At 42.3% G+C, this 26534-nt stretch overlaps 2 protein-coding genes across 3 annotated transcripts in view; one reads left to right on the top strand and one right to left on the bottom strand.

Moving 5' to 3' along the window:
• Positions 1 to 10866, top strand: part of LOC117412720 (exostosin-1c-like) — a 115138-nt gene extending 104272 nt beyond the window's left edge. For both annotated transcript variants that reach the window (XM_058997681.1, XM_058997682.1), the window contains exons 4-12: positions 531 to 638; positions 963 to 1082; positions 5533 to 5665; positions 6217 to 6335; positions 6766 to 6861; positions 7065 to 7151; positions 7582 to 7742; positions 8306 to 8477; positions 9640 to 10866. In XM_058997681.1, coding sequence (XP_058853664.1) covers positions 531 to 638; positions 963 to 1082; positions 5533 to 5665; positions 6217 to 6335; positions 6766 to 6861; positions 7065 to 7151; positions 7582 to 7742; positions 8306 to 8477; positions 9640 to 9825 — 1182 coding nt within the window. In that variant the 3' untranslated portion in view covers positions 9826 to 10866. The remainder of the gene's footprint in view (positions 1 to 530; positions 639 to 962; positions 1083 to 5532; positions 5666 to 6216; positions 6336 to 6765; positions 6862 to 7064; positions 7152 to 7581; positions 7743 to 8305; positions 8478 to 9639) is intronic.
• A 1612-nt stretch (positions 10867 to 12478) lies between these two features.
• LOC117413149 (mediator of RNA polymerase II transcription subunit 30-like) lies at positions 12479 to 22334 on the bottom strand. The gene is made up of 5 exons (XM_058997683.1): positions 22187 to 22334; positions 19310 to 19528; positions 18468 to 18626; positions 17247 to 17336; positions 12479 to 15989 (listed from the first exon to the last, which is right to left on the bottom strand). The coding sequence occupies exons 2-5, from the start codon at positions 19523 to 19525 to the stop codon at positions 15894 to 15896; spliced, it is 561 nt and encodes a 186-aa protein (XP_058853666.1). The 5' UTR covers positions 19526 to 19528; positions 22187 to 22334; the 3' UTR covers positions 12479 to 15893.
• Positions 22335 to 26534: the final 4200 nt, after the last annotated feature.

Here is a 26534-nt window from a genome sequence, read left to right on the forward strand (position 1 = left end):
GGCTAGATCTGCCGTCTCATGAACACGCATTGTCCCATACGGTTTCGCACACCAGCACAAGTGTGTGCTACGTATGGCAGGTGGCTGTGTTTTTCTGAAGAGACCTGGAAGGGAACCTGCTCCAGATGGGCTGAGTCACAAAGGCAGTTGAGCAGAAACACTGAATGTATGCAAGATGTTCACTGTCACCCAGCCTTGTAAACTAACACTGAAACAAACTGAGACATTAATCAACAGCACATGAACATCAAAGAAGACTCGATAGCAATCAGCAGTGGCTAATGGGACTGAATGGCAAGGCAACATGCTGGGAGTAAGTGATCACTACCGGAGACTGGGCACAGAAATCTACGTGTGATCAGTGACACACTTTGGGGCATCTCCAGTGGTTAATTAACTCCTGTTTTTAAAGGTTTACGGATCACTTATATAATTTGGTAATGCCTTATTAGTGTCTCTTAGTTCAGTATGAAGATATGCACTACTGAGACAAGGCTAACCTCTCTGTCTGTCTGTCTGTGTGTCCCCAGGCTGCCTGTATCCCTGTTCTCCTGAGTAACGGCTGGGAGCTGCCCTTCTCTGATGTGATTGACTGGAAGCAGGCTGTGATTGAGGGAGACGAGAGACTGCTGCTGCAGGTGACCATCCTCGGCCGGGCCAGTCCCATCAGAGGGGGCTCTAACTAACATAGCATAGTCCCTGTGATCTTACCGGCCCATTCGCTGTGTCGGTATCGCCTGTGTAGTTTTGAAAGAAAATATGTGTTTTCATTTTTATAACATGATAACTTGGACTACAGTCGGTTGAAGAATGTTCTCAGTTTGATTGACTTATTTTCAGGAAGTCTGGTACTGCTTCACTTCCTAGGCTATTTCACCTATTTCAAGCTGTATTATTCACTGTGGCCAGGCTCCCTCCCCTCGGCCCGCAGTCACTTAGCAGTGCTGTTGTCTCTCCTGCAGATCCCTTCAACGGTGCGTTCCATTAACAGCGACAAGATCCTGGCATTCCGGCAGCGCACACAGATGCTGTGGGAGGCGTACTTCTCCTCCGTCGACAAGATAGTCCTGACCACGCTGGAGGTGGGTGTGTAGGGCACTGTCTGCTGCACCGAGCCTATTCTCAGTACAAGAACCGTTATGGTAGCTGTATTGATCCAAAGATGAAACAGTTTATCACAGAACATCGAAGTTAAAGCTGAAGGAACACAAAGCTACTAAACAAAGCGTTTTCCTTGTCTGTGAGCTGCTGTAACTAGTTCCATTTACACTTCTGCAAAGTTCATGTCTAATACAAAACCAGCACACACACATGCCTCCTACAGGGACCATTCAGAGGTCCTTCACACAACTGGGTCCGAATCTTGCCGTGGTATACGTAAGTGAATCAAAACTCCTTTCATTGAAGACATATGCTAGTCGAAAACATTCATCCTCAGATTTATTAATAGTTATGGACGGCATTACGTATTTAAGACGTCTTCATTCTTGGCCAGTAAAATCTCTAAATCCCGATTGAGCATGTGTGGGATGAACTTGAGCGTTACATTTGTGCCCGTAATCCTCTGCCTACCTCATTGACCCTTGTGGAGTCTTTGCCAAGCCACCTGGCCACCATTGCAGCAAAGAACGGGCTACTAGACTCTAAATGTACATTTTATAGATAAACATTTAAACCTTTTGTGTAAGTGTTTTCATGAAAAAAGTAGACTTCTTTCATAGTCATCTTTTTATTTGACTTTTATTTTATAACTCATTTCCATTGATTTCCACGCGCACAGTGTTCACTTCCAGTGGTTTTTATAAATATGAACACCAATACAAGGCTCTCATAAAACAGGACGGTTTCGCTTCAACGTTTTGTACCTGTGCTCTTTTAAATGCTTCAACCTCTACAGCCTTAATGTATACGTAAATAAAACTGACAGCATGTTGTGCATTGCAGCCATTGTATTTCATTTATAAGGTTGGTGTCTTCTTGGTTTTTAATCTCAAGTGGCTTCTTGGTAAAATAAAATAAATAAATAAGAAAGAAACCAGCTCTCTACAGTCATTGTCAGTCACTGAGAACCAGCTGAAGGTGGGCTTACAGTCTCAGCAACACAGATGGTGTGTTTTACACCCCGAGCGAGTAATTAACCATGCAAATGTACTTACACGTGGCCCTGAATTCTGTACTGTTTCCCCCTTCCAAGTTGTTCAAAGGAGGCTGCAGTGTTGATGTCATACATCATGGGAAGGCTCTGAGCTTCCTGGACAGTAGATTAATCTACAATAAGAGTGGACCTGTATAAATCAGGTAGCGAGCTACCAGCTGTGAAGAACCTGGGCTAAAAGCCTCATCTGTCAGCCTGTCATCACCTATAATAGATACAGGACTTTCTCCAACACTGTATCCACATCCATACCGAAATGGGACAAGCTAAGCACCACAGCGCTCTCTGCTGGTTTTGGGATAACATCACAATAGTATTGCTCTGATCAGCTAAATCTGTGCTTCTTGAACCCTCTCTAGTTGAGACCCTTTTAAATGTATTAATTAAGAATAAATCAATTCAAAGTAAAGTGAGATACATAGTACCATTTTATATAGCTGTGCACTCAATCATTTTAATATACATAAATACAGTCACACTACATAGCCTAAATTACATGAATAGATTCTATTATATACAGACGTGCTCAAATTTGTTGGTACCCTTACAGCTCATTGAAATAATACTTCATTCCTCCTGAAAAGTGATGAAATTAAAAGCTATTTTATCATGTATACTTGCATGCCTTTGGTATGTCATAGAATAAAGCAAAGACGCTGTGAAAAGAGATGAATTATTGCTTATTCTACAAAGATATTCTAAAATGGCCTAGACACATTTGTTGGTACCCCTTAGAAAAGATAATAAATAATTGGATTATAGTGATATTTCAAACTAATGAGTTTCTTTAATTAGTATCACACATGTCTCCAATCTTGTAATCAGTCATTCAGCCTATTTAAATGGAGAAAAGTAGTCACTGTGCTGTTTGGTATCATTGTGTGCACCACACTGAACATGGACCAGAGAAAGCAAAGGAGAGAGTTGTCTGAGGAGATCAGAAAGAAAATAATAGACAAGCATGGTAAAGGTAAAGGCTACAAGACCATCTCCAAGCAGCTTGATGTTCCTGTGACAACAGCTGCAAATATTATTAAGAAGTTTAAGGTCCATGGAACTGTAGGCAACCTCCCTGGGCGCGGCCGCAAGAGGAAAATCGACCCCAGAATGAACAGAAGGATATTGTGAATGGTAGAAAAAGAACCAAGGATAACTGCCAAAGAGATACAAGCTGAACTCCAAGGTGAAGGTACGTCAGTTTCTGATCACACCATCCATCGCTTTTTGAGCGAAAGTGGGCTCCATGGAAGAAGACCCAGGAGGACTCCACTTTTGAAAGAAAAACATAAAAAAGCCAGACTGGAATTTGCTAAAATGCATATTGACAAGCCACAATCCTTCTGGGAGAATGTCCTTTGGACAGATGAGTCAAAACTGGAGCTTTTTGGCAAGTCACATCAGCTCTATGTTCACAGACGAAAAAATGAAGCTTTCAAAGAAAAGAACACCATACCTACAGTGAAACATGGAGGAGGCTCGGTTATGTTTTGGGGCTGCTTTGCTGCGCCTGGCACAGGGTGCCTTGAATCTGTGCAGGGCACAATGAAATCTCAAGACTATCAAGGCATTCTGGAGCGAAACATACTGCCCAGTGTCAGAAAGCTCTGTCTCAGTCGCAGGTCATGGGTCCTCCAACAGGGTAATGACCCAAAACACACAGCTAAAAGCACCCAAGAATGGATAAGAACAAAACATTGGACTATTCTGAAGTGGCCTTCTATGAGTCCTGATCTGAATCCTATCGAACATCTATGGAAAGAGCTGAAACTTGCAGTCTGGAGAAGGCACCCATCAAACCTGAGACAGCTGGAGCAGTTTGCTCAGGAAGAGTGGGCCAACCTACCTGTTAACAGGTGCAGAAGTCTCATTGATAGCTACAGAAAACGTTTGATTGCAGTGATTGCCTCTAAAGGTTGTGCAACAAAATATTAGGTTAGCGGCCCCATCATTTTTGTCCATGCCATTTTCATTTGTTTTATTATTTACAATATTATGTTGAATAAAAAATCAAAAGCAAAGTCTGATTTCTATTAAATATGGAATAAACAATGGTGGATGCCAATTACTTTTGTCAGTTTCAAGTTATTTCAGAGAAAATTGTGCATTCTTTGTTTTTTGTGGAGGGGTACAAACAAATTTGAGCACGTCTGTATAAGTGTTTACAATCGATTACGGAGAGTCATTAACTGGTTTCCCTAGTTCAACTGCATTGTATAACCACGGGGAAATGACTGTGCAAATGTATTGTGGTCAGCTTTAATACAAGTTATTACACAATCTTACATGGCTGTAAGTTGTGCATATTATATCTTACACAAGTCATCTGTTTAAGAGTCTGTCTGTCATCGCTAAAATGAACGCATCAGATTGTGATTTTCCTTGCAAAGGCCCTTGCAAAGGCAGGGAGTCCCTATCTGAGGCTCTACACTGTAGTAATTCAAATGGACTGAATCCCAGGTCTCCTGGCTAGGCTCCTGCCATTACAGTGAGCTTGTGATGGGAACACATGCACAAGAGCGCTGCTAGAGAGTTCATGTTTAAACTGTAATATATTTGGTTAAGTCCACTTGTCTCCAGGCATGGGTTTATATAATTGAATGCGTTGCCAATGATTAAAAGATTACAGCAGTAATTTATTTTCTTAGATAAAGTTAAGAATGCAAACATGCTTTTATATGGTGCGAAGTTACTGAACTGAAACAAAACAGGAATTCAGATCTTCCCACTTTTTATTAATAAACACAATCATGATCCTTGATGTGCTTTGCATGATTTCAGTTGTTAGTTCAACATGTTATAACCAAAATTGGGACCTCTTTTTTTTGGCTCAGATTTCCTGATGCGTTTAATACTTTGGGTTATAAAAATAACTCACACAAACACCTTCTAATAATGTTCTTGTATATGAACAGGCTATCCCTTATACATGATTACCATGATCATTTTGCATGTTCACCCGGGTGTGCTGTGCAGTGGATTGTAACCCAGTGTTTCTGTATTCTCTCAGATCATAAAGGACTGTGTGTTCAACTGGGTGTGCTGTGCAGTGGATTGTAACCCAGTGTTTCTGTATTCTCTCAGATCATAAAGGACCGTGTGTTCACCCGGGTGTGCTGTGCAGTGGATTGTAACCCAGTGTTTCTGTATTCTCTCAGATCATAAAGGACTGTGTGTTCAACTGGGTGTGCTGTGCAGTGGATTGTAACCCAGTGTTTCTGTATTCTCTCAGATCATAAAGGACCGTGTGTTCACCCGGGTGTGCTGTGCAGTGGATTGTAACCCAGTGTTTCTGTATTCTCTCAGATCATAAAGGACCGTGTGTTCGGCCGGGTGTGCTGTGCAGTGGATTGTAACCCAGTGTTTCTGTATTCTCTCAGATCATAAAGGACCGTGTGTTCGGCCGGGTGTCTCGTAATAAGCTGATGTGGAACACGCTGCCCGGGGGTCTGTTTGTGCTTCCCGAGTACTCCTCTCACCTGTCAGACTTCCCCTTCTACTACCTGAACCAGGGTAAGAGGCAGGGTCCGTGCACAGAGACACACACCATGGGGTATATTTATCTGTGCACTTTTATACCTGCAGCAGTTAGTCAAGGCAAGCCCACATTTCAGGGATTTGAACTTAAAAAGCCCCAATGTGACTTTATCTCACAAGTTTTCTTTTTAGATTATATCAAAGAGGAAGTCCCTTTACACATTTGTTTAATTGCTTTAGTTTACATTTCCTTTACTGCTTTGCAGTGTTTGCAATCACGGTGGTTCTGTCGCTCCAATATTGAGTTCTTATCATTTTACTCTAAATCTGCCTGTACTTGCTTTGAGCTTGTCCAGAGAATCCTAAGTGCCAGGACTGAACAGCCTTCCTCTTCCATTCAAATCCTGAGTCCCTTCAACCCTGTAAGCCCTCCCTTTTTTTTGACTGTATAAATGTCCAAATTGGGGAGAAAAAAAGCTACTTATTCTTTGTTATGTGGTTGTTTCATGAAATTCTGTAAAAAGCGCTGAAGATTGGAGTAAATGCTTTGAGAAATGCGCCCTCTTCACCCCCCTCTCCTCACGCAGGTCTCAGCCCCAGGCAGGAGTTCACAGCTGTCATCCACGCTGTCTCTCCTCTCCTCTCCCAGTCACAGCCCATCATGAAGCTCCTGCAGGTGGTCTCCAAATCAAAGTACTGCTCTCAGGTAGGTGTGTGTCGCCCAGGGAAATCTGCTGTAATGACGGGCTGTCTCCACCCTACTGTTAACAGCAGTGCTTCTCAAACTTTTTCTACCTGAGACTCTGACTTGGGTCTGCCACGCCCCCCTAATATACCTGTTGATTAATATATTATCGAATTGCACTGTGGCCAAAAGTTTAGCATCACCCTATAAAATTAACTCATGTTGCTTCATAAAGTCCAATGAAACCTGCTGAATAATGTTACGTTAACATATTGACTTGCATATCGAAAAATTTAAAAATGTGACATTTCGAAATCTAGCATGAAATACTGTACTACTGTTATGGCTTCCGGTAGTCTTTAGGTTTGAGCAGGTGTCAGTTACCTCTGTTCGTGCTCTTGTTCCTCATTCCCTTGTTGCTCAGGTCTTGTGATTTGGCTTCTCATTTCAGATCATCATTCTGTGGAACAGTGAGAAGCCGGCCCCTCCTCGGAGCAGATGGCCCGAGACCCCCGTCCCTCTGAGCATCGTGGAGGGCAAGAGGAAGGTGAGCAGACTGACACCCCGGGACAGGAGTGAAAGAGCCTCAGCCATAGAGGATACACCACAAATGAGCACTTCACTGTATCATAGATTAGTTGGAATGTTATTTATGCATTTCCAAACCCCTTGTGCAGTGTCTTGTCTAGAAGCTATACTGAGGAGAGGTGAAGTGTCACCCTGTCACCCTCTCGCTTACTCTCATTCCAGATCAGCAGCCGTTTCCTGCCCTACAGCGACATCACGACGGATGCAGTGCTGAGCCTGGACGAAGACACTGTGCTGCTGACCAGCGAGGTGAGACTCTTAATACTGCATCCACACTGAGGTGAGACTCTTCTTAATGCTACTTCCACACTGAGGTGAGACTCTTCTTAATGCTGCTTCCACATTGAGGTGAGACTCTTCTTAATGCTGCTTCCACATTGAGGTGAGGTGTGTTTAAACTTTACTCTTAAAAACATGTTATTTTTGATTAATAAGTCAGAAATGTATTATATAAGAGGTTGGGGACAACAGAACGTTGTCAAAGGATCATGGGATGTCATAATAGAATTGGTTTGCACAAAATCAAGCAGACAGCATTTGAATACGAACACGGCCTGACACACACATATTTATAAATTCAAGATTATTTAATAACGTAGCACCCCTAAATTGAGAGTGTTGGAGCAGAGTTTTGGTGTGTGTTCGAGTGTTAATTGGCCCCTCCTCTCCCCTCTTGCAGGTGAACTTTGCGTTTGTGGTGTGGTGCAGTTTCCCTGACCGGATCGTGGGGTACCCGCCACGCAGCCACTTCTGGGACAACAGCAAGCAGATGTGGGGTTACACCTCCAAATGGACCAACGAGTTCTCCATGATACTGACCGGGGCAGCCTTTTACCACAGGTATGGAGACCAAGAAACACACTGACACAAGTTAGTCTGTTGGAAAATACAGACCACCCAAGTGACCTACGACAGTCATTGTACAATCCGTAGGAGAGACAGGTACGACATTATATAAAAGAATACAGAATCACCTATCAAACATGTAAAAAAAAGTAAATCAACGAATAATTCAACATTTTAAAAATATTTTACATTACATGAGTGTCCTACACTTTGAAGTTTTAGAAGAAATACAATTAGGTAATGTACAATGCAAAAGAATACAGAAAGATAAATGGGTACATAGACCTAATACCATGATGTCTGAAGAAAGAAATAGTAGATCATACATTGTTAACTATGTAGTAAATGACATCACAAACACATTAATAGATGTAAATAGAAGTAAGTGAGTGTAGTTACCATGGCATCAAAATCCTGTAAGTACGTCCACTGTCTGTTTTCAAACACACTTTCCCTTGACAAAGGTATTTTAGACGCTTGGAAGTTGGCTGTTTTGAGCAGATCTACCTCTCTCTATCTGTATCCAGATGCATGCCCTGACTCTCCTCCTCTCTCAGGTACTATCACCACCTCTTCTCTCACTACCTCCCCACCGCACTGCGGAGCCTCGTTGACCAGACAGGAAACTGCGATGACATCCTGTTCAACTTCCTTGTGTCAGCCGTCACCCAGCTGCCCCCCATCAAAGTGATACAGAGGAAGCAGTACAAAGAGGTGCTGTCCACACAGGTAACCCTTCCCGAGGCTTCAGAGCCTGGGCCGGGCTCTCTACTCCAGCTGGGGGGCCGGATTATTAGGCCTGGTCTAAAACTGTTATTTCACTGGTGGTCTAAAAATAGGTATTTCAAGATAATATTTATTAGAGCAGAATCAAATTGTTTTTATCATTTTCTCTAGAATTACTACACAGCAGTGTATAATTATTATACAACAATGTATCTCAATATTTAAACGCTTACCTGAAAAACAGTAAATGCTAAATTGTAAATAGTTTTTTTATGTCCACATTTTAAAGACATTCTACTTTCACCAGCAACGAATTGTCAGACAAAATAACAACATGTAAAAATAACAACAGTGAAATATCCCCTTCTTGTACTGGACAGAGCGATCTTTACCAGAAATATTTCCGATCTTCGATGCAGCCAGTGTCTTTTTCGTTGAAGACATTTTAAAGAAATCATGCAGCTCTATGCTGTTTTTATTTTTAGGCGATAAAAAATATGTATATTTACACTGTTCTTTCAGAAATGGGTATTTTCACAGGGAGCTACATATTGCACGGCAATGGGTACATTTCACAGAAATCATGAAATCAGTGATAACCGTGAAAAAAGGTATTCTATTTACCCTCTAATCACTGATATGTGACCCGTCACATTAAAATAGTACCGGATGCAATTATTCTTTTTGAAATGGCTGATTATCTGTTAAAAAGATACCTCCTTATTGAAGTTCTCTTTAACTTCCTCATTCTGGTAATGCCATCTCCATAGCAACCAGTAGCATCCTTTTAATTTGACCCCTTGCTATCTTTTTCTATTTTTATTTTTTCCTGCAGCTTTATTTAAGCAATACTTAATCATGCCTCAATTGAACTGGTATCATCACAACACTCTGTTGATACAATCCCATTAACTGTCCAGTCTGTGTACTTGGTGGATCAGATAAAAGAATAACTGACAGAATTGGATTGTTTTAGCATTCAGAACTACTGGTAGAGATTGCAAATACGATAAAACGGTAAGGCAAAGTAATAAAGAAAGCCTTTGAAGCAGGACTTTAGTGCAGGGCTACTAGCATACATGTGTGCCAGGAGTGGTAAATGAAAGCGAGGGCCCAGTTTAGCGGCTGCCCCTAATAATCGTCTCCCTCTGTGTTTGTTTCCCAGGGGATGAAGAGCTTGCACTGGGTGAACCCCGATCTCTTCTCCCAGCGGCAGGACTGTATGAACGTCTTCGCCCACTGGTTTGGCTACATGCCGCTGGTGCACTCCCAGCTCCGGCTGGACCCCGTGCTCTTCAAGGACCAGGTCTCCATCCTGCGCAAGAAATACAAAGACCTGGAGCGGCCCTGAGGCGGGAGGGGAGACAACGCAACCTCCAGCACAGAGGAGCACTGCTGCAGGACCCCCTTGAGGGGCTCAGGGCCTGGGGGGCTCGGGATGGAGGAGGGAGGGTAGGGACTAGAGACAGTCAGGATCACGTCTGGCTCCCCTCCTTACCTCCATCCCTCCCTCCCTAGAGAGTAGTAACTGGATCTGCGTAGGGAAGGGACCCATATTTCCAGATTTCTCCTTTGTCTGTGAACTTACAAGAAGAAAGTCTCATCCTAAACTAGTACTAGTCAGCTGCGTGGTATTTCAACAGCGTCCCGCTGCAGATTGGAAAAGGTTTCACAGCGCAGACGTTTGATTGACGTTAGGGTTGGATAAACTGTTCGCTGCGGGAAATGCGTCAGAAAACCGTGACATCACCCCTCTTGCGTAGCGCGTTCCTCATTAATAAATGAAAAAAACGTGAGCATCAAATATAGACAGTGGGAACGACAGATAGCCTCCATATACACCCAGATTACTTAGTAACATGTTAGAGAATATCCTTAGCAAGTTTCATCATAACTGGGCAAGCATTTCTCTAGATACATGTAACTCATACACGGTATATCTGACAGTTGAACATGCCTACAGACATGCTCCAGATACTTATTATACATTGTAAAGCTGCTGCTGAAGAAGATCCTAGGCTAGTTTTATTTTCAAACATGGAACATGCGACAGCTATTTGAAACCATTTTGTGACCATTACAAGAACACAAGCATGAACACTACACTGTATCAAGCTTTGTACTGCCTCGTTCCAGACCAGTGTAGGTGTGTGTGGTTTATATTGCTGATGGTGCCTGTTCAGCAAGGATGGGGGAAGACTGTGTGGTTCTCTTTATTTAAGAAAATGTTCCTGAATATATCTTATATACTGTATATGTCAGGGCCTAAATGGGGTAGATGGTGATCTATGTTTAGTGAACAAGAGGGTCTGAATGAGGTTAATGAAATACTTTTTTGAGTGACTGTATATTCTAAGTATATCTGATAAAATAATAAAATATATTTGCGGTAGATTTTGTATGTATGCTCTTTTTTTCATACAGGATGTCTGTTTCTGTTTTAATATTGTAATAAGGCAGCTCTAATTAAGAAGCTGACAGACGCAGTGTTTCCAGTGGGGGGCAGCGTGGATGGCCTATACAGAAACACACGCTCCTCACTCACATTGTCATGCTATATTTGAAGAGAGTTTTTTTTCTAAAGTAAATCGATTGGGATCAGCAGAACCCTTCCTGAATTTCAATCCTCACACCTGCCCCTGGAGAACACTGTGCTATCAGATGATGGCAATGATAGGATGTGTGTGGCTGCGATAGAATTGGTTTCGCAATCTGTTCACACTGCTGGTAATCCATTTCAGTACCATATCAGTGCTAGACAGACAGCGTGCTTATGTAGGGGTTCCCAAACTGGGGGCCGCAGCACAGACAACATATTTCTTTCCCAAACAGCCCTGACCAAACGATGTTCTCCAGGCAGGGAAATCAATGAATTTACACAAAGCAGAAATGACTCTGAACATCATGAAAGCAGCAGAACTTCTACCTCTGCAAAGAATGATTGCCTGAAGTGCACAGTCTGCTTGGAATACTCAATTTCTGTGGATCCATTGGGGGGGGGGGCCTCGAGCCAAGAAAGTTTGGGAACCCGTGCTAACGCATCAGAACCACGGTTGTGCATTATTTGTTTCAAATCCATTGTGAAGGTACGATTGCTGGCAATGCTGTGGTCTGCTAGGGTTTCTTCAGTGTAATACAGTGTAAAAGAACATTTTTCAAACTTCTCTGGAAGTGTATATAAAGATGTTGGAGACACAACTTATTTATTGACGGTGTCCGTTTCTAATATCATTAGGTAGGTAAGGAAAGGAATTCACTCTTATCAAGATCCGAGTGGTACTGACCTGTATCAGGATTGTGTGCAGACCACCTGGACCCTACTTTCTAATGTCATTGGAAGCACATTGAAACGCAACCATTCCTGTGGCACGTTCGATGGAGGGGTGAAGATGCAGGCGTTTGCTTTTTCTTTTAACTAGGAGAATAAAAATGTATCCTCAGAGACAACTTTTAAAAATGACAGTAAGAGTATATAACTTAAGACCAATAAAATGTTTTATAAAGGCAATGCTGTGTTGCTTTTGTATGTCCTGTTAGTAGTTGTGCTTTCCATTGTGACGCAGCTGTGTGCTGTAATCGTATGCAATGGGGTTCTCCATTGCACACAATTACATGTTTGTTTATATCCCCCAAGTATAAGCTGCAGACAAGTCTCTTCCACAGGACTGCTGCTGTTAAGGATTCAGGGGCTCAATGCTGCCTCTACTGGGCCAAGTGTGGTACTGCAGCCTTGTTCCTTAGGATAGGTCGCCATCTGGTGGCATAAGCTTGCACTTAAAACACCAACATGTAAAATGATCCTGGGCTTATTTATTCAAGTCAATTAGGTACAGTGTTACTAGCAGTAGCAGAACCCCAATATCTTAATTAAATACAATCCAAATACAGTAGACTGATCTAACAGGTTCACCAGTGTAAGGGTGGCAGTACAGGTTTAGATAATTATACATCAGTGTGGATTTAGCAGCATGCAATTAAGTAAAAAAAGAAATACTGCATGAACATATTACAAGATTTGTTTTTAATTAGCCACAAGCAGCAGCAGCAAAAGTTAGAAAAATACATCAATGAAAACAGTTCTAGGCAGTACAGTAAAGCTAGCCGTGGTTTTGTTTTAAGCAGTGCCTGCGTGGGGCACACAGAGCATACAATAACGATCCAAAGAGATCTGAGGTTCATTTGCATTTCAGTAAAAAAAGAATATAACCGTAAACACACACAGTCCCCTTTTCCACATGTTTTCCTGAAAATAACAAACAAGGCAAGGAGAACGCAATACAAACCTCGAGTCACTTTACAAATAGCATCACTCCTCATCACCCATCACTTCAAACATAATGTCCGAGTAGAAGCTTTAGCCTGGCACTAATTTGCTGTCTGTCAGCATGTGTTTGAGTCCAGTATACAGACCGTGGGCAGTGTTGTGGCTGTCTGTAGAGTAATACATCACTAGTGGGCTTTATAAAATAACTTTAGACAGCTTTAGAACATTAGAAAGTGGATCACCATAATCTACTTTACACCCACCATATGCACACATATAAGTTTAATTTAAACCCCTCCATAGACCCCCGGATTATGATACTACTAATAATTTGTCATCCGTAACTATAACCGTGCTGAATTTAGAAATAATAAAAGAAACCTAATACATTCATTAACAGACATGCCAACTGTACGTCTTTCAAGACATTGAGAAATATTTATAGTCGGAACGTTTGTTATTGAATTGAAGCTTCTTTTAACCCCTTCAGGGACACAAGGCATTGATCAGCTGTTCAAACGGTTTCTTCTTAAAACACATTTCAGAGCGACTGAAGCATCACAAGGAGGAAACTGACCATTTGGATGACCAGATCCAACCTGCCAGTGAATTTTAAAACTTGTTTCATTGCAAAAATAAGAACGTCAGCATATTATGCTTATATTACCAGCGCTTTGGTGAATTCTTAGTACTGAGACATGAAGTCACCAGTTCCTTGCAGTGGAAAGGAGGCTGATAAATACAGTTATTCAAAAAAATGTTTTCATTTGCAGCACGTTGGTAAAGCAAAAAACAGATGACAGTATACTGGAATATCTGTAACAAAATGTATCTACGTAAAAATCTTTGACACAGCACCCTGAGAATACAGATCAATCATCAGAACAGAATGCAATAAAGAAAATGTTTCTTCCAGATTTACATTCAAGACACTCCTAAAGGACTAGCCGGTATTCATGGAGATGCTATCTGTTCATATTCCCCTTATTCACAGAGGGGCGTTTACAGGAACTGACTTACCTAAAGCTTTGAAAGTGGCCCCAGAGTACACTACCAACCAAATCCAAACTTCAAACGTTACACCACCTCTCTTATCCAGACAACCCCTGGTAACCTGCCCTGTTATCACAGAAAGTCAGCGAACCAGCCTTCCATCTCTGGAGGTTTTGCAGTAATAATTAGGAGAACAAATAGATAGATCCCCTGTGGGTCCCAACTAGTTCAGATAAGAGGTTCTGATGCATTTCCTAGTGGACAAATACACGATGCTAGCTTACCATATTACCAGAAATATGCAGCAAAAAAAAAAAAACTTTAATGTTTACAATATTGCTTATTTTCACAGACATGCGAATGTGCTTGTATTTGGGAAACTATTATTGCAGTATAAATACCAAAACACATACGTTTCTTACACGTGTATTCTTACGTCTGAGGATAACAGAATTGCAGCTATATTGATGCATAAACACACCCTGGTACTCTCAATAGCACAGTACAATGGGCAGGTTTTTACTGTTGGCGAAAACGATGGGCCCTCATATATTGAACTATGGGTGGTAAGGTCCTGTGACTTGGAGTGCATGGCTTTCTCTATGGGCCCTCTCAAAAACCACAACTACTCATGGAGAGAAATTGCCAGCTGGCAAGACGGTTTTAGAGGGAACGCTCCGATCCCCTTTCATCTACAAAACCTGTCATGCAAACACGCACTGTCAATTGTCATTATTAAATGTATTCATTGAATTCAGTGCAAGTTTTAAATTCAGCATCTCAAACCGCTTGGCACAGATATCAACAAATCTCCTGCACATTTTCACTGACTCCCCTTATCCTTCGCAAAAAAGAAAAAATATATAGTGGCACAAACACTGCCCATAACGTATTCTGTAACAAAAACGACCATCTTCAATTCAAATCATTTCTAAATGCCTACCATACAGACATCATGCAAAGGAATCCAATGTGTAAATGACTTCTGAAATAAATCCCACCCATTCTATTGTACACAGGAGTGTTTCTCTACTTTGTTTGAAAGGTCATTTGTTGGAATATCAGGTTTTACTCAAAAGGAAAGATTTTCAATTTAATTTTAAAACCCACGTTCATCCCAGCCCTTTTCTCATGAAAAAGGTAAACAGTATGTAAAAACATTATTAATGATTTCTAATTGAAGCTAAATAAAAAAAAGCAAAAGGGGGACCAGTGACCATGCTGATAAGGCTAATCCTACAGTAGGTTCTAAAATTGAGACCTTGGTTAGCACTCTGGTAAATGGTAGTGCAGTACTGGAAGCAGACAATGCATGGAGACGCACTGGGGGTCTCTGAAAGAGATGATTCCTGAGATTAAAGGGATTTTAAAGTAGATCATGGGATTTCCTGGTCCCTGATGGGCAGAACAAACCCAAGCCTCTTCAGGACAGGGACAGGGAGGGGTCACTTCCTCAGGGTCAGCATGGCGTTCACAGGGAGGGAGGGGTCACTTCCTCAGGTCAGCATGGCGTTCACAGGGACAGGGAGGGGTCACTTCCTCAGGGTCAGCATGACGTTCAAAGGGACAGAGAGGGGTCACTTCCTCAGGGTCAGCATGGCGTTCACAGGGACAGGGAGGGGTCACTTCCTCAGGGTCAGCATGACGTTCAAACAGACAGGGAGGGGTCACTTCCTCAGGGTCAGCATGGCGTTCAAAGGGACAGAGAGGGGTCACTTCCTCAGGGTCAGCATGGCGTTCAAAGGGACAGGGAGGGGTCACTTCCTCAGGGTCAGCATGACATTCAAAGGGACAGGGAGGGGTCACTTCCTCAGGGTCAGCATGGCGTTCACAGGGACAGGGAGCAGTCACTTCCTCAGGGTCAGCATGGCGTTCACAGGGACAGGGAGGGGTCACTTCCTCAGGGTCAGCATGACATTCAAAGGGACAGGGAGGGGTCACTTCCTCAGGGTCAGCATTGCGTTCACAGGGACAGGGAGGGGTCACTTCCTCAGGGTCAGCATGGCGTTCTCAGGGACAGGGAGGGGTCACTTCCTCAGGGTCAGCATTGCGTTCACAGGGACAGGGAGGGGTCACTTCCTCAGGGTCAGCATGGCGTTCTCAGGGACAGGGAGGGGTCACTTCCTCAGGGTCAGCATGGCGTTCACAGGGACAGGGAGGGGTCACTTCCTCAGGGTCAGCATGGCGTTCACGTCCCACAGCAGGTTGCGCATTTGGTCCATCAGCAGCTTCATCTCCTGGTTCTTCTGTTTCACTTTCTGGAAGACAGTGAAGTGTTACAAGATAAGCAGCCATTCAGCCTCTCTGGTCAGCCTTATAGACCTGTGGTGTGGTGAGGCTTCACGCTTAGGGATCTTACCCACAGGTCTTATACTGGAAAAAGCACTGCAGAGTTAGTTATTAGTATCATTATAATAAACTGTACAGTAGACTCTCGCTAATCCAAACCCTGTTTGTCTGAACTGCCAGTAATCCCAACCATGCTGTCCTAATGAAATGCTGATAGTCGCTACAGAAACAAAACTAACATCATATTTCTATGACATTTTTAAGTGTGCCAGTGTCTTTACACTGAACAGCTAGTTGTAACTACAGTATAATCCATCTGTTTTAAAGCCCAACAGAAAGTTTTTTCCATCTAACAGATAATAAGGGCAAGTGCTACTCCCTGTTCTTGTGGATCAGTTTGAGGCACAGCACTGATAGATGTAATATAAGACATCGGTCAGAGGTCCACCAAGGTTGGGTGATGGATGACCACTGACCCCCAGCAGGGAGACACAGCTGCAGAGAAGGACTCTCAGAACATTAGTGCAAAATGGGCTTGGTCTGTAAGGTTTGGTTAGTCAATAAGGCTAGCGTAGTGAACCTCGCCCCTAGAATTACATCTGGCTTCCAAATTAAACAAGCCTGCAATTGTTTGAAACTTTGTACTTCAGCTGGTGATGCAAGTCATTTTAGCATATGTTTATATTATGAACACAATAATAAAATGTAACCTGTCTGTAGTCCTTTTGGGATAACCTTGAAAATGAAATGCCCGGTCTCAATGGGGTGAAAAATGTAAATACATAAATAAATATTCATATTGTTGCTAAAACTATTTGTAATGGGAAATAACAGCAAGTGGTTACATTTGAACAGTGTTCAGATTAATTATATCAGGAGTAATATTTCAGACTTATTTTCTGGATAAAAGTGATCTGGCTTTTGAATCCTGTATTTTGTGATCAAGATTACTTTTATCTGGATCGTTTTGATCCAGTTTTTCAGAAAATATCACTGCTGGAAGACATGTATCCAGAAGACAAATAAATACGATTACGAAATCCTTTTTTTTTTTTTTAAGATTTCCATTACAAAAAAAAAAAAAAAAAAAAAAAAATGGAAATGGGGCACTGGAGAAACTGCCTTCATCCGAGTCAGAAAAACATGAAACTAAAGCGTGGAAATGAAAGGAAAGTGCATCAAACTAATCTATGAAAAACAGAGAGTCGATACGGCAGCTAATTTACCTTGAATACCTCCTGGCGCTCCCACTGTGCCGTCAATCCACAGGGATCCACCTGAAATCCAGGAGCCTCCTCTCCTAGATAGGGAATCAGCTGGGAAAGACAAGCCAGACAAGCCACTGTCAGCAACAGCATGGCACTGCTACACAATGCACACATGACAAGCCACTGCTACACAATGCACACATGACAAGCCACTGTCAACATGGCACTGCTACACAATGCACACATGACAAGCCACTGTCAGCATGGCACTGCTACACAATGCACACGACAAGCCACTGTCAACATGGCACTGCTACACAATGCACACATGACAAGCCACTGTCAGCATGGCACTGCTACACAATGCACACATGACAAGCCACTGTCAACATGACACTGCTACACAATGCACACATGACAAGCCACTGTCAACATGGCACTGCTACACAATGCACACATGACAAGCCACTGTCAACATGGCACTGCTACACAATGCACACATGACAAGCCACTGTCAACATGGCACTGCTACACAATGCACACATGACAAGCCACTGTCAACATGGCACTGCTACACAATGCACACATGACAAGCCACTGTCAACATGGCACTGCTACACAATGCACACACGACAAGCCACTGTCAGCATGGCACTGCTACACAATGCATGACAGCTTCATGACAAGCCACTGTCAGCATGGCACTGCTACACAATGCACACATCACAGTTTAGCAACGTATATCTCACTACTATCTTCACTTACAACAGTCAATGTTGTCTGTGTGCGAGTGGGATTTTAAACTCACTCCCAGGAACTCATGACAACATTCCCACAATGTGAGGCAAACATTTTAACTGCTTGAACTAAACTTAAAAAAAGGAACGAAATCAAATCCAATGACCAAATTAACAATCAATTGAACGTCATTAAAATCAAACAAGTGTCAATTGGGAAGACATGTTTGAAGTGGCATAAACTGTTGAACCGGTAAGAAAATAATCCATGGAACTTGAAACAGTGAATTATTTTTACCGATCCAACACTTATCGTTCTTTATCCCTTACTAAACATACAGGGCTGGTTTCACAGACCCAAACTAGCACTAATCTTGGAATCCCTTACCTAAGGTAACCTTAGGACAGAAAGCTTTACTCATAATGCATGTTTGGCTGGTCCTATGAAACACACAGAGAGTTTCCAATGCGTGGGGGACCCCCCCAGGTGTGAGCTGCGTACCTCGCTGGGCGTCTCACCGAGCTCCGCGGTGGTCTCGGCACACTTCTCATATAGCAGACGCAGTTTGCGGAAGAGCAGTGCCAGCTGGCGGAGGTGCTCCTGCAGCTTGTGGAAGCGGTCCTGGTACACAGCATGGCTCTGCGTCACCCCGTTGGGCAGCTGCATCACAAGCAAGCATGACATTGCAGCCATCAAGAGAAACAAGACTGCTTTGTAAGGAAACTACATTAGTGCATGTGTGTCTCGCAACAGAAATGAAGCAATGAGATCAGTTACCAATGTATGTACATTCTGTAGTGGAATCAGAATCGGGGGTTATTCAGTTTTATTTTACATGCATGTACAAACTGTAAAGACTTAATGAAAAGATTAGAAGCACAAAACTCTGATTCTGAGTACAGTTGTGCAAATTATGCTGTTACCTGGCTGCTATCAGGGAAATAATGTTTTAATGCCTGAAAAAGTGTCACTAAAACTGAGCTCACCTGATCTGGTGCAAGCAGGAGTTGTCTGACACACAGAGAAAAGCCAGGAGCTAAAATAAAAAATAACTAAACATTGCATACTGCTTTTCAATGTACAAAAACTCAAACTCCCAGAAGCAGCTTGCATGTTGCAGTGTAGTCCCTTCATGATGGGACAGGCAGCATTGAAAAGAATGCAAACCATTTTAGTTCACTAACAGGTATACAAAATTGTTACAAAATACCATTGAAAATTCTATACACATTTAACATAATATGTGTGTTTCTACTACATAGGGAAACATGAGCTCTGTGAAGTGCTGGCAATACAGATGCGGCGAAGTTCACTGGAGTTGCTTGGCTGGCTCTGTGTTCTACCTGAGTGGCCCGCATGAGGTGGAAGATCTCCATGCTTCGGGAGACGATGTCTTGCACAGTCTCCTGTCCGATCTTGCACAGGATGGCGGGGGGGATCTCGCGCAGGACCCCCTGGGGTGGCTGGGAGGAGCCCGGGTTCGACTGGGGGGGCAGGCTAGCCTGACTCTGGGGGGGCAGTCCCGGCAAGCGGGGTCCCGCCACGGGCAGTGCTGTCATTCCCTGGAGGAAGAAAGAGAGGGAGAGGAACGAAATGAGGAGGGAGACAATAGGGATATTCAATAGAAATGGGTAAAACAATGTATGCTATATTCTTAAACATTTATAGATAATATTAGCAACTGCAGGTATCTGTTTAGTTTATTTTGGAATGTTATTAATCAGATTGTGTCAAGGAATTGTTTCAGTCTCATAAATGTGTCAATTGTACTATAGGAGACTGCTATTGGTTCAATGAAAACTCAATATCCCAGAACATAATGTTCAAAGTAAACTGCAATGTTGGGGATTATAGTGTGCTGGACTAGCGCAGTGGTTCTGAGGTCCAGGGGTCTCGCAAAGGTTGCCCAGTGGTCTGTGAAGGAACTGTAACTTCTGTCCGATACATCAACGTTCTCCAGGAAGCACTTCTGCCTGTCTAACCCAATGGTCATCTGTCCAGAGAGGGCATCATTTTATGGGAGATGGTGCAGGGCAAAGATGGAAAGAGAGTCTGGGATTCATCGCAGTATTAACTGCCAGTACTATGTATAATAAGGAGAGCCCCATGTTATATGGATCAAGGGGCCAACGGGAGCTTAAACAATATTATAGGATAATTGAAAGTGTGTGGAGGAACTACAATGAGGAGCATTTGATTATACAGGAAAACTGTACAGTTCAATTGTCATTGTGTGGGATAATCTTAACAACTGTTATTAAATGAAGCAGGGTGCCAGTAACAGACCACCACCACATCTTCACAAACTATACTGATGCACAATGAAAACGCAACAGTCTAAGTTTTACATCAATAGCTCATTGGGCACATACATAATGTTATTTACATTTTAATTAGTGAGCAGATAGGTTTGTTGATTGTTTGAGTAGTATTGTTCCTTGGGATGACAAAATACTGAGCTCAAGTCATGTGACTTCATAAAAACGCCAGGCGCTCAGTGTTTGGTATTTGAGTTGAGTTAAAATTGCCAAAATGAGTTAAGAATCTGTATAAATAGCCATTCAAAAAGACATGATTTTAATTAACGCAAGATTAACATAATGAAGATTGCCTGGTTGCTATCGGCATGATTGAAGACGGCCTGTTTGTGAGAGAAGTTGCCTGGAGAATGAGATGTTCTGCTTCAACAATCTGCAGAGTCCAGAGAAACCAGGAAAACGTCTTGAGGCGGACAGGCCCAGGACTGTTCTGCTGAGTGTTGCATTGTTCAAGCCAACCCGTGGGGCGATGGAAGTGTGATCATGTGGGGAGGAATCTCCTTTAACACAAGAACACCTTTGGTGCAGATTGAGAGCAACCTTACTGCTCAGCAATACACTGACAAAGTCCTTGAGGCAACAGTTCCTGCAAGCCAGTCCTGAAGTGTCGATTTTCCAGCAGGACAATGCAAGACCACACAGTGCTAGGTTTACAATTGCATGACTTCAAGAAAACAATGTTGAGGTCTTGCCATGGCCAACTTTTTCTCCTGACCCGAGTCCAATAGAACATCTGTGGGACCAAAGCGCCAGTGCCATCCACAGGAGACAACCGAGACCAGCCAACCTTCACCAGCTGGCTGCAGCTGCACAGGAAGAGTGGCGGAACATCCCACAGCAGTCTATCCAGAGGCTGATCAGGTGTATGCGTCGACGCTACCAGGGTTGTGTTAATGCTCAGGGAGGTCATACCCGATACTAACTTTGTAATGTTTTCATTTTGACAGTTTCGTAATGTTTTGTAATGTTCGTAATGCTTTGTAATGTTTTCATTTTCACGTTTCGTACTGAAAACTTATAATGATTCTTTGATCTGTATTTTTTTTTCACATTTTCTGTGACTTTGTTTGATATCTATGTTTAAAATATTTGATTAACTCCATTAGACCTGAGTGTTGCATTTCTTTTGTGCATCAGTATATTTTCTCCCTACTTTATATAAAATATATAAATGGATGGATTCCTATAAAAACTTTCATAAAGAATAAAGCAATTCCTGGTTATGCCAGGTGAAGAAATGAAGGCGTCTCTAGTGAGGGAAGACACTTCCACGAGATTCCCCTAACGTATTACAATACGAATATAATACGATATAGCCTCTTGGGCAATATATTGATTTGAAGCCATTCATACAACTCAAGAAATGTATGTTAACCTGTTCTTCAGAGATAACTTAACCGAACAGAGGGACCCTGTCTTTTTATGAAAGAAACCTTATACTTGTTCCCTTCTCTGATCTATATGGCTATTTTCTAGAAATTAAAAATCAATAATTCCATGCACCATATTAGAGGGACTACATTTGAAAGACCCTGTAGTGGAAAAATCATCAACAACCAATGAGTGCATTCACCCGACACCCCAGCTCCAGATTTTCACTATAACCGCTGTACTGAGCCGAGTGCACGATGTGTACAGTAAACACGTACTGCAGCGTGCTTTATAAAGCGTGTTCCAAGTGTGTGGTCAACTGCTTTGTGGAGAAATCCACTTTAAACACAATTTGTATACTGACAAAATACGTCCGATGTCCGCTAAAAAAAACTTTTACACCTGAAAAATTAGATAGATAGATAGATAGATAGATGGATAGATTACACTTTTAAATTAGCAAACACGTGCAGGTAATTACGAACTGGTTGAATGTATATCAAAGTAGTTCACTTAAGATGAAGTGCTTACCTATAAAAACGATACCGCAGCTCACACCTTCAATCTTTTTAAAGGAAAGTGTTACGAACCGTTTCTATGAGCTAAAAGTGGGGGTGAATATGTGATCCAAGTGTCCTGATTTTTTTTTTTTTTTTCCAGATAGGAAGTGCAGTGTGTTTTTCTTCCCCTCTTTCTTTTGCATGTGGAACATGACCTCATTTCCCCCACTTGGTTAATTTACATAAAGGGGCGGAGGAGAAACGGGTTCTAACTCCAGACATATTCTATCAGATCAGGGTGTATGTTACCGCCACTTTCTAAAATAAATGTGTTATTGCTTGAATGTATACGGGACGGTATACAATTGTAAACGATATAGATCTTGTAGAGTTGTATGTATTATACTTAGTTCGGGAGACCGAGAGTATCATTTATATTTTTAGTTTTACAATAGAAACGCGGCAAGGGAATCCCGTAAATGATGGCATGCATATATAATTAGGGTTTCCCCACACAGCGCGCCGTCAGCGGAGGGACAACCGAAGCTTAAAATAATAATAATAATAATAATAATAATAATAATAATAATAATAATAATAATAATGTAATATTGTCAAAACACTTATCCTTTGAATGAAGTCTTGACAATATTTGGACATGTATATGCTATAGATACGTTACCTTGTGAAAGCGATGTGGTACAGTGAAGCAGAATAAGGGTAAAAAGTATTAGTTCAACAGATCAAATCCCCTTCTTAGCTACGGCAGCCGTATTCCAGCATTGACTAGCACTGGTGTGTGCTGGTCCGAGCTGGTGGTTTGCTAGGGGGTGAGTGTAGATGTGTTAGTATAGGGGGTTGCATTGTGAATGTTGTAGTCGGTGTAGGGGTGCAGTGTAGATGTGTTAGTCGGTGTAGGGGTGCAGTGTGCATGTGCTAGTCAGGATGTGTTTATGTGATGAGCATGTATGTTTCCACGCAGAAAACAGGACACAAAGGGCATCTCAATGTACAGAAAAATTCAAGAAGTGATACAACAGATCATCCTTTACTGTATGTAGCAAAGCATGCAGCAGTACAATGGTATTCCTGAGGCTAACAAACAATCATTTTCAATTGAACAATAGCATACAAACACAGAAAACTATACAATATTTAATATTTAAACATTTTAACAAAAACACAAAACATATAGTCTTCTCTGTCACATCACAATGCAAGTCCGGGTAGATACATGAAAAAGGTGTTGAGAGAAGCCATAATGGTGACATTTATCAGCTTTTCTATTGATTTGAAGGACAATATTGTAGAGATCCAGCTGTAGACGTTTAACCGAGATGGCTCAATTAAACAATCATTGATCTAACAATTGTCCTGGTGCCCCCATGTAGCCAGCTACCCGTCCACACTTTCCGTGTGTGTTGCTAGACTAAAGGCTATTGGAAACAGGCTCATCTATTTGCTTCTTGCTTCTAAATAACAAAGCTTTCTCAATGCATTATTATATTACGAAGTATAATAATATACACATGCATGTTTTCAGTCATATTTGATGAGCTATTGAGAACAGTCTAAGTATCTTTTTCTCAGTGCATGTGGTAGTTGATTTCACCTCTAACAATTTTTGCTGTGTAAAAATGCTGTTGTCTTTCCTGAAATGCCAGCTCTCAGTACTGCTACTGCTTGTTAAGACTAATTGCCCCCTTTAAAACATAATTCAAATTTAACCATGGTACTTTATTGTCACAATACTGTATATTCGTACATTTAAAACTGCAAAAAAAAAACTACAGAAAAAAACATGAGATACTGTATGCAAAGCTTATTAGCCCTGAGGTGACAGAAAACATGTGCTAACATCCTGGTAGTTACAAGTACTTTACACTACATATTCTTGCCAGTTTCTTTTTATTGTACCTGCCAGTACCCCAGCTTAGTGACGCGAGGAAACAGACATGAGAAACTATCTGTTCATGATGTGTGCAGTGCTTCTGTGTGCTCTGGAGCTGCTGATCAATACTGAGATTCATTTTTAGGGTCCCCATTCAAAATATGGGCTCTTAGGCACTGAACATGTCCGTGTCACACTCTACTTGGTAAAAACAATGACTGCATTGAATTTTCACACATTTCCTCCAAACTACCATTTTATCAGATTCCTAGCCAACAGACCTTTCTGATTGTGAGTGCGTACGTACTGGTTTTACCTATAACTGTATCTGACTAGCAGTGAGCTAGATTGGTGAAGGGTTAATAACACTATGAAAAAGGGCTTATGCATCGCATTAAGAAAATACAATTTGAAGCAAAGAACTTGCAAATATATAGTGATGTTGTGTGCAATAGGGGGTCATTACTTTTAAAATACATTTACAGTGTCTGTAAGCTTTTTGTAGTGAATGAGGAAGTAGGGGTAGCACTGGCAGCTGTCGAAGATCACAAACATTTGGGGTTGTTGCTCTTTGTCCACGCAGGAGTTGTAGAGGTCGCTGGTGGGAGAGTCGGGCTCCAGGGGTGGTGGGCGTCGGAAGGACTGTTCCCCGACTGCAGACTTGCCCACAAGAACCATCGCCAGGAACATGTACCTATGCCCGCTCTTCGACTGGATAGCATACCTGGCAGAGCAGCTGGCGTTCTTTGCAAAGTAGGTGCCCTGTCCGTAATTACTGCCGTGCTTCTGTCCGGAGACGCGCGGGTCAAAGTTGTTTTTGCAGATTGACTGGACAGCCTCCTCGGTGGTGCCATGGAAGAGTGGCAGCTCCAGCTGACTCAGTTCAGCGCTGGATAAGCCCCGAGACATGAACTTCTTTTGGCTAAAAGCAACAATGAAAAAAAAACAACATTTGGATATACTGAATCCATTTCCTTTCGGAATATAAATCAACTGTGTTTAACAATATAACAATGGAGAAAATTGGTTCTTCCTCCATGCAGCCCTTGCTCCTATCCAGTGAATTCTACTATGAATAAATGCAGAAATTAAAATGTGCTTGTATTATTATTATTACACATTTATTTATTTAATGCTGCTACCTGGAGACATGTCCTAGGAATCATCATTTTTATATCTTCCAATACTGTACATAAAACTAAAGCTTGTCTATCCTGACTGGATATGGGATGAGAAACTAAAAAGAAACCACTAAATTTTACCTTTTGTTTGGTTTCATACAATATGTTTCTGGTACTTAACGCCCTTGTAACATGAGTACTGAACACTGATGAAAGCGCACGTCATTGCTCACAGTTACTGGTAACAGCAGTGTAGTGTGGGATGGGTAGTTTTTAGAGCCTGGCTAGCAATAGAAATAATTAATCCAGACTTACATTCCCAGGGACACACAGTGATAAAAAAACACAGTTATCCGGAAAACCTTTCAGATGAGTTAATATTTGTAGCTGACAACATTTTAAATTTCTGATCAGTTTTTGAGGTTGTGAAAGCATTGGTTGGATGCGTGTGCCTAAAGCAAAATTGACAACTTCGGTAGGGGTGCAGTGTGAATGTTGTAGTCAGGATAGGGGTGCAGTGTAGATGTGCTAGTCAGTGTAGGGGTGCAGTGTGAATGTTGTAGTCAGGATAGGGGTGCAGTGTAGATGTGCTAGTCAGTGTAGGGGTGCAGTGTGAATGTTGTAGTCAGGATAGGGGTGCAGTGTAGATGTGCTAGTCAGTGTAGGGGTGCAGTGTGAATGTTGTAGTTAGGATAGGGGTGCAGTGTAGATGTGCTAGTCAGTGTAGGGGTGCAGTGTGAATGTTGTAGTTAGGATAGGGGTGCAGTGTAGATGTGCTAGTCAGTGTAGGGGTGCAGTGTGAATGTTGTAGTCAGGATAGGGGTGCAGTGTAGATGTGCTAGTCAGTGTAGGGGTGCAGTGTGAATGTTGTAGTCAGGATAGGGGTGCAGTGTAGATGTGCTAGTCAGTGTAGGGGTGCAGTGTGAATGTTGTAGTCAGGATAGGGGTGCAGTGTAGATGTGCTAGTCAGTGTAGGGGTGCAGTGTGAATGTTGTAGTTAGGATAGGGGTGCAGTGTAGATGTGCTAGTCAGTGTAGGGGGTTGCAGACATGACTAAATTGGGCGTTAACAAACCAGCTGCTTTCCCTACTGAGTGACATGCTAACCCTTACCCTAACCAGCTGCTTTCCCTACTGAGTGACATGCTAACCCTCACCCTAACCAGCTGCTTTCCCTACTGAGTGACATGCTAACCCTCACCCTAACCAGCTGCTTTCCCTACTGAGTGACATGCTAACCCTCACCCTAACCAGCTGCTTTCCCTACTGAGTGACATGCTAACCTTCACCCTAACCAGCTGCTTTCCCTACTGAGTGACATGCTAACCCTCACCCTAACCAGCTGCTTTCCCTACTGAGTGACATGCT

The sequence above is a fragment of the Acipenser ruthenus genome, chromosome 23 (assembly GCF_902713425.1).
Source record: "Acipenser ruthenus chromosome 23, fAciRut3.2 maternal haplotype, whole genome shotgun sequence".
Classification (NCBI taxonomy): Eukaryota; Metazoa; Chordata; class Actinopteri; order Acipenseriformes; family Acipenseridae; genus Acipenser; species Acipenser ruthenus.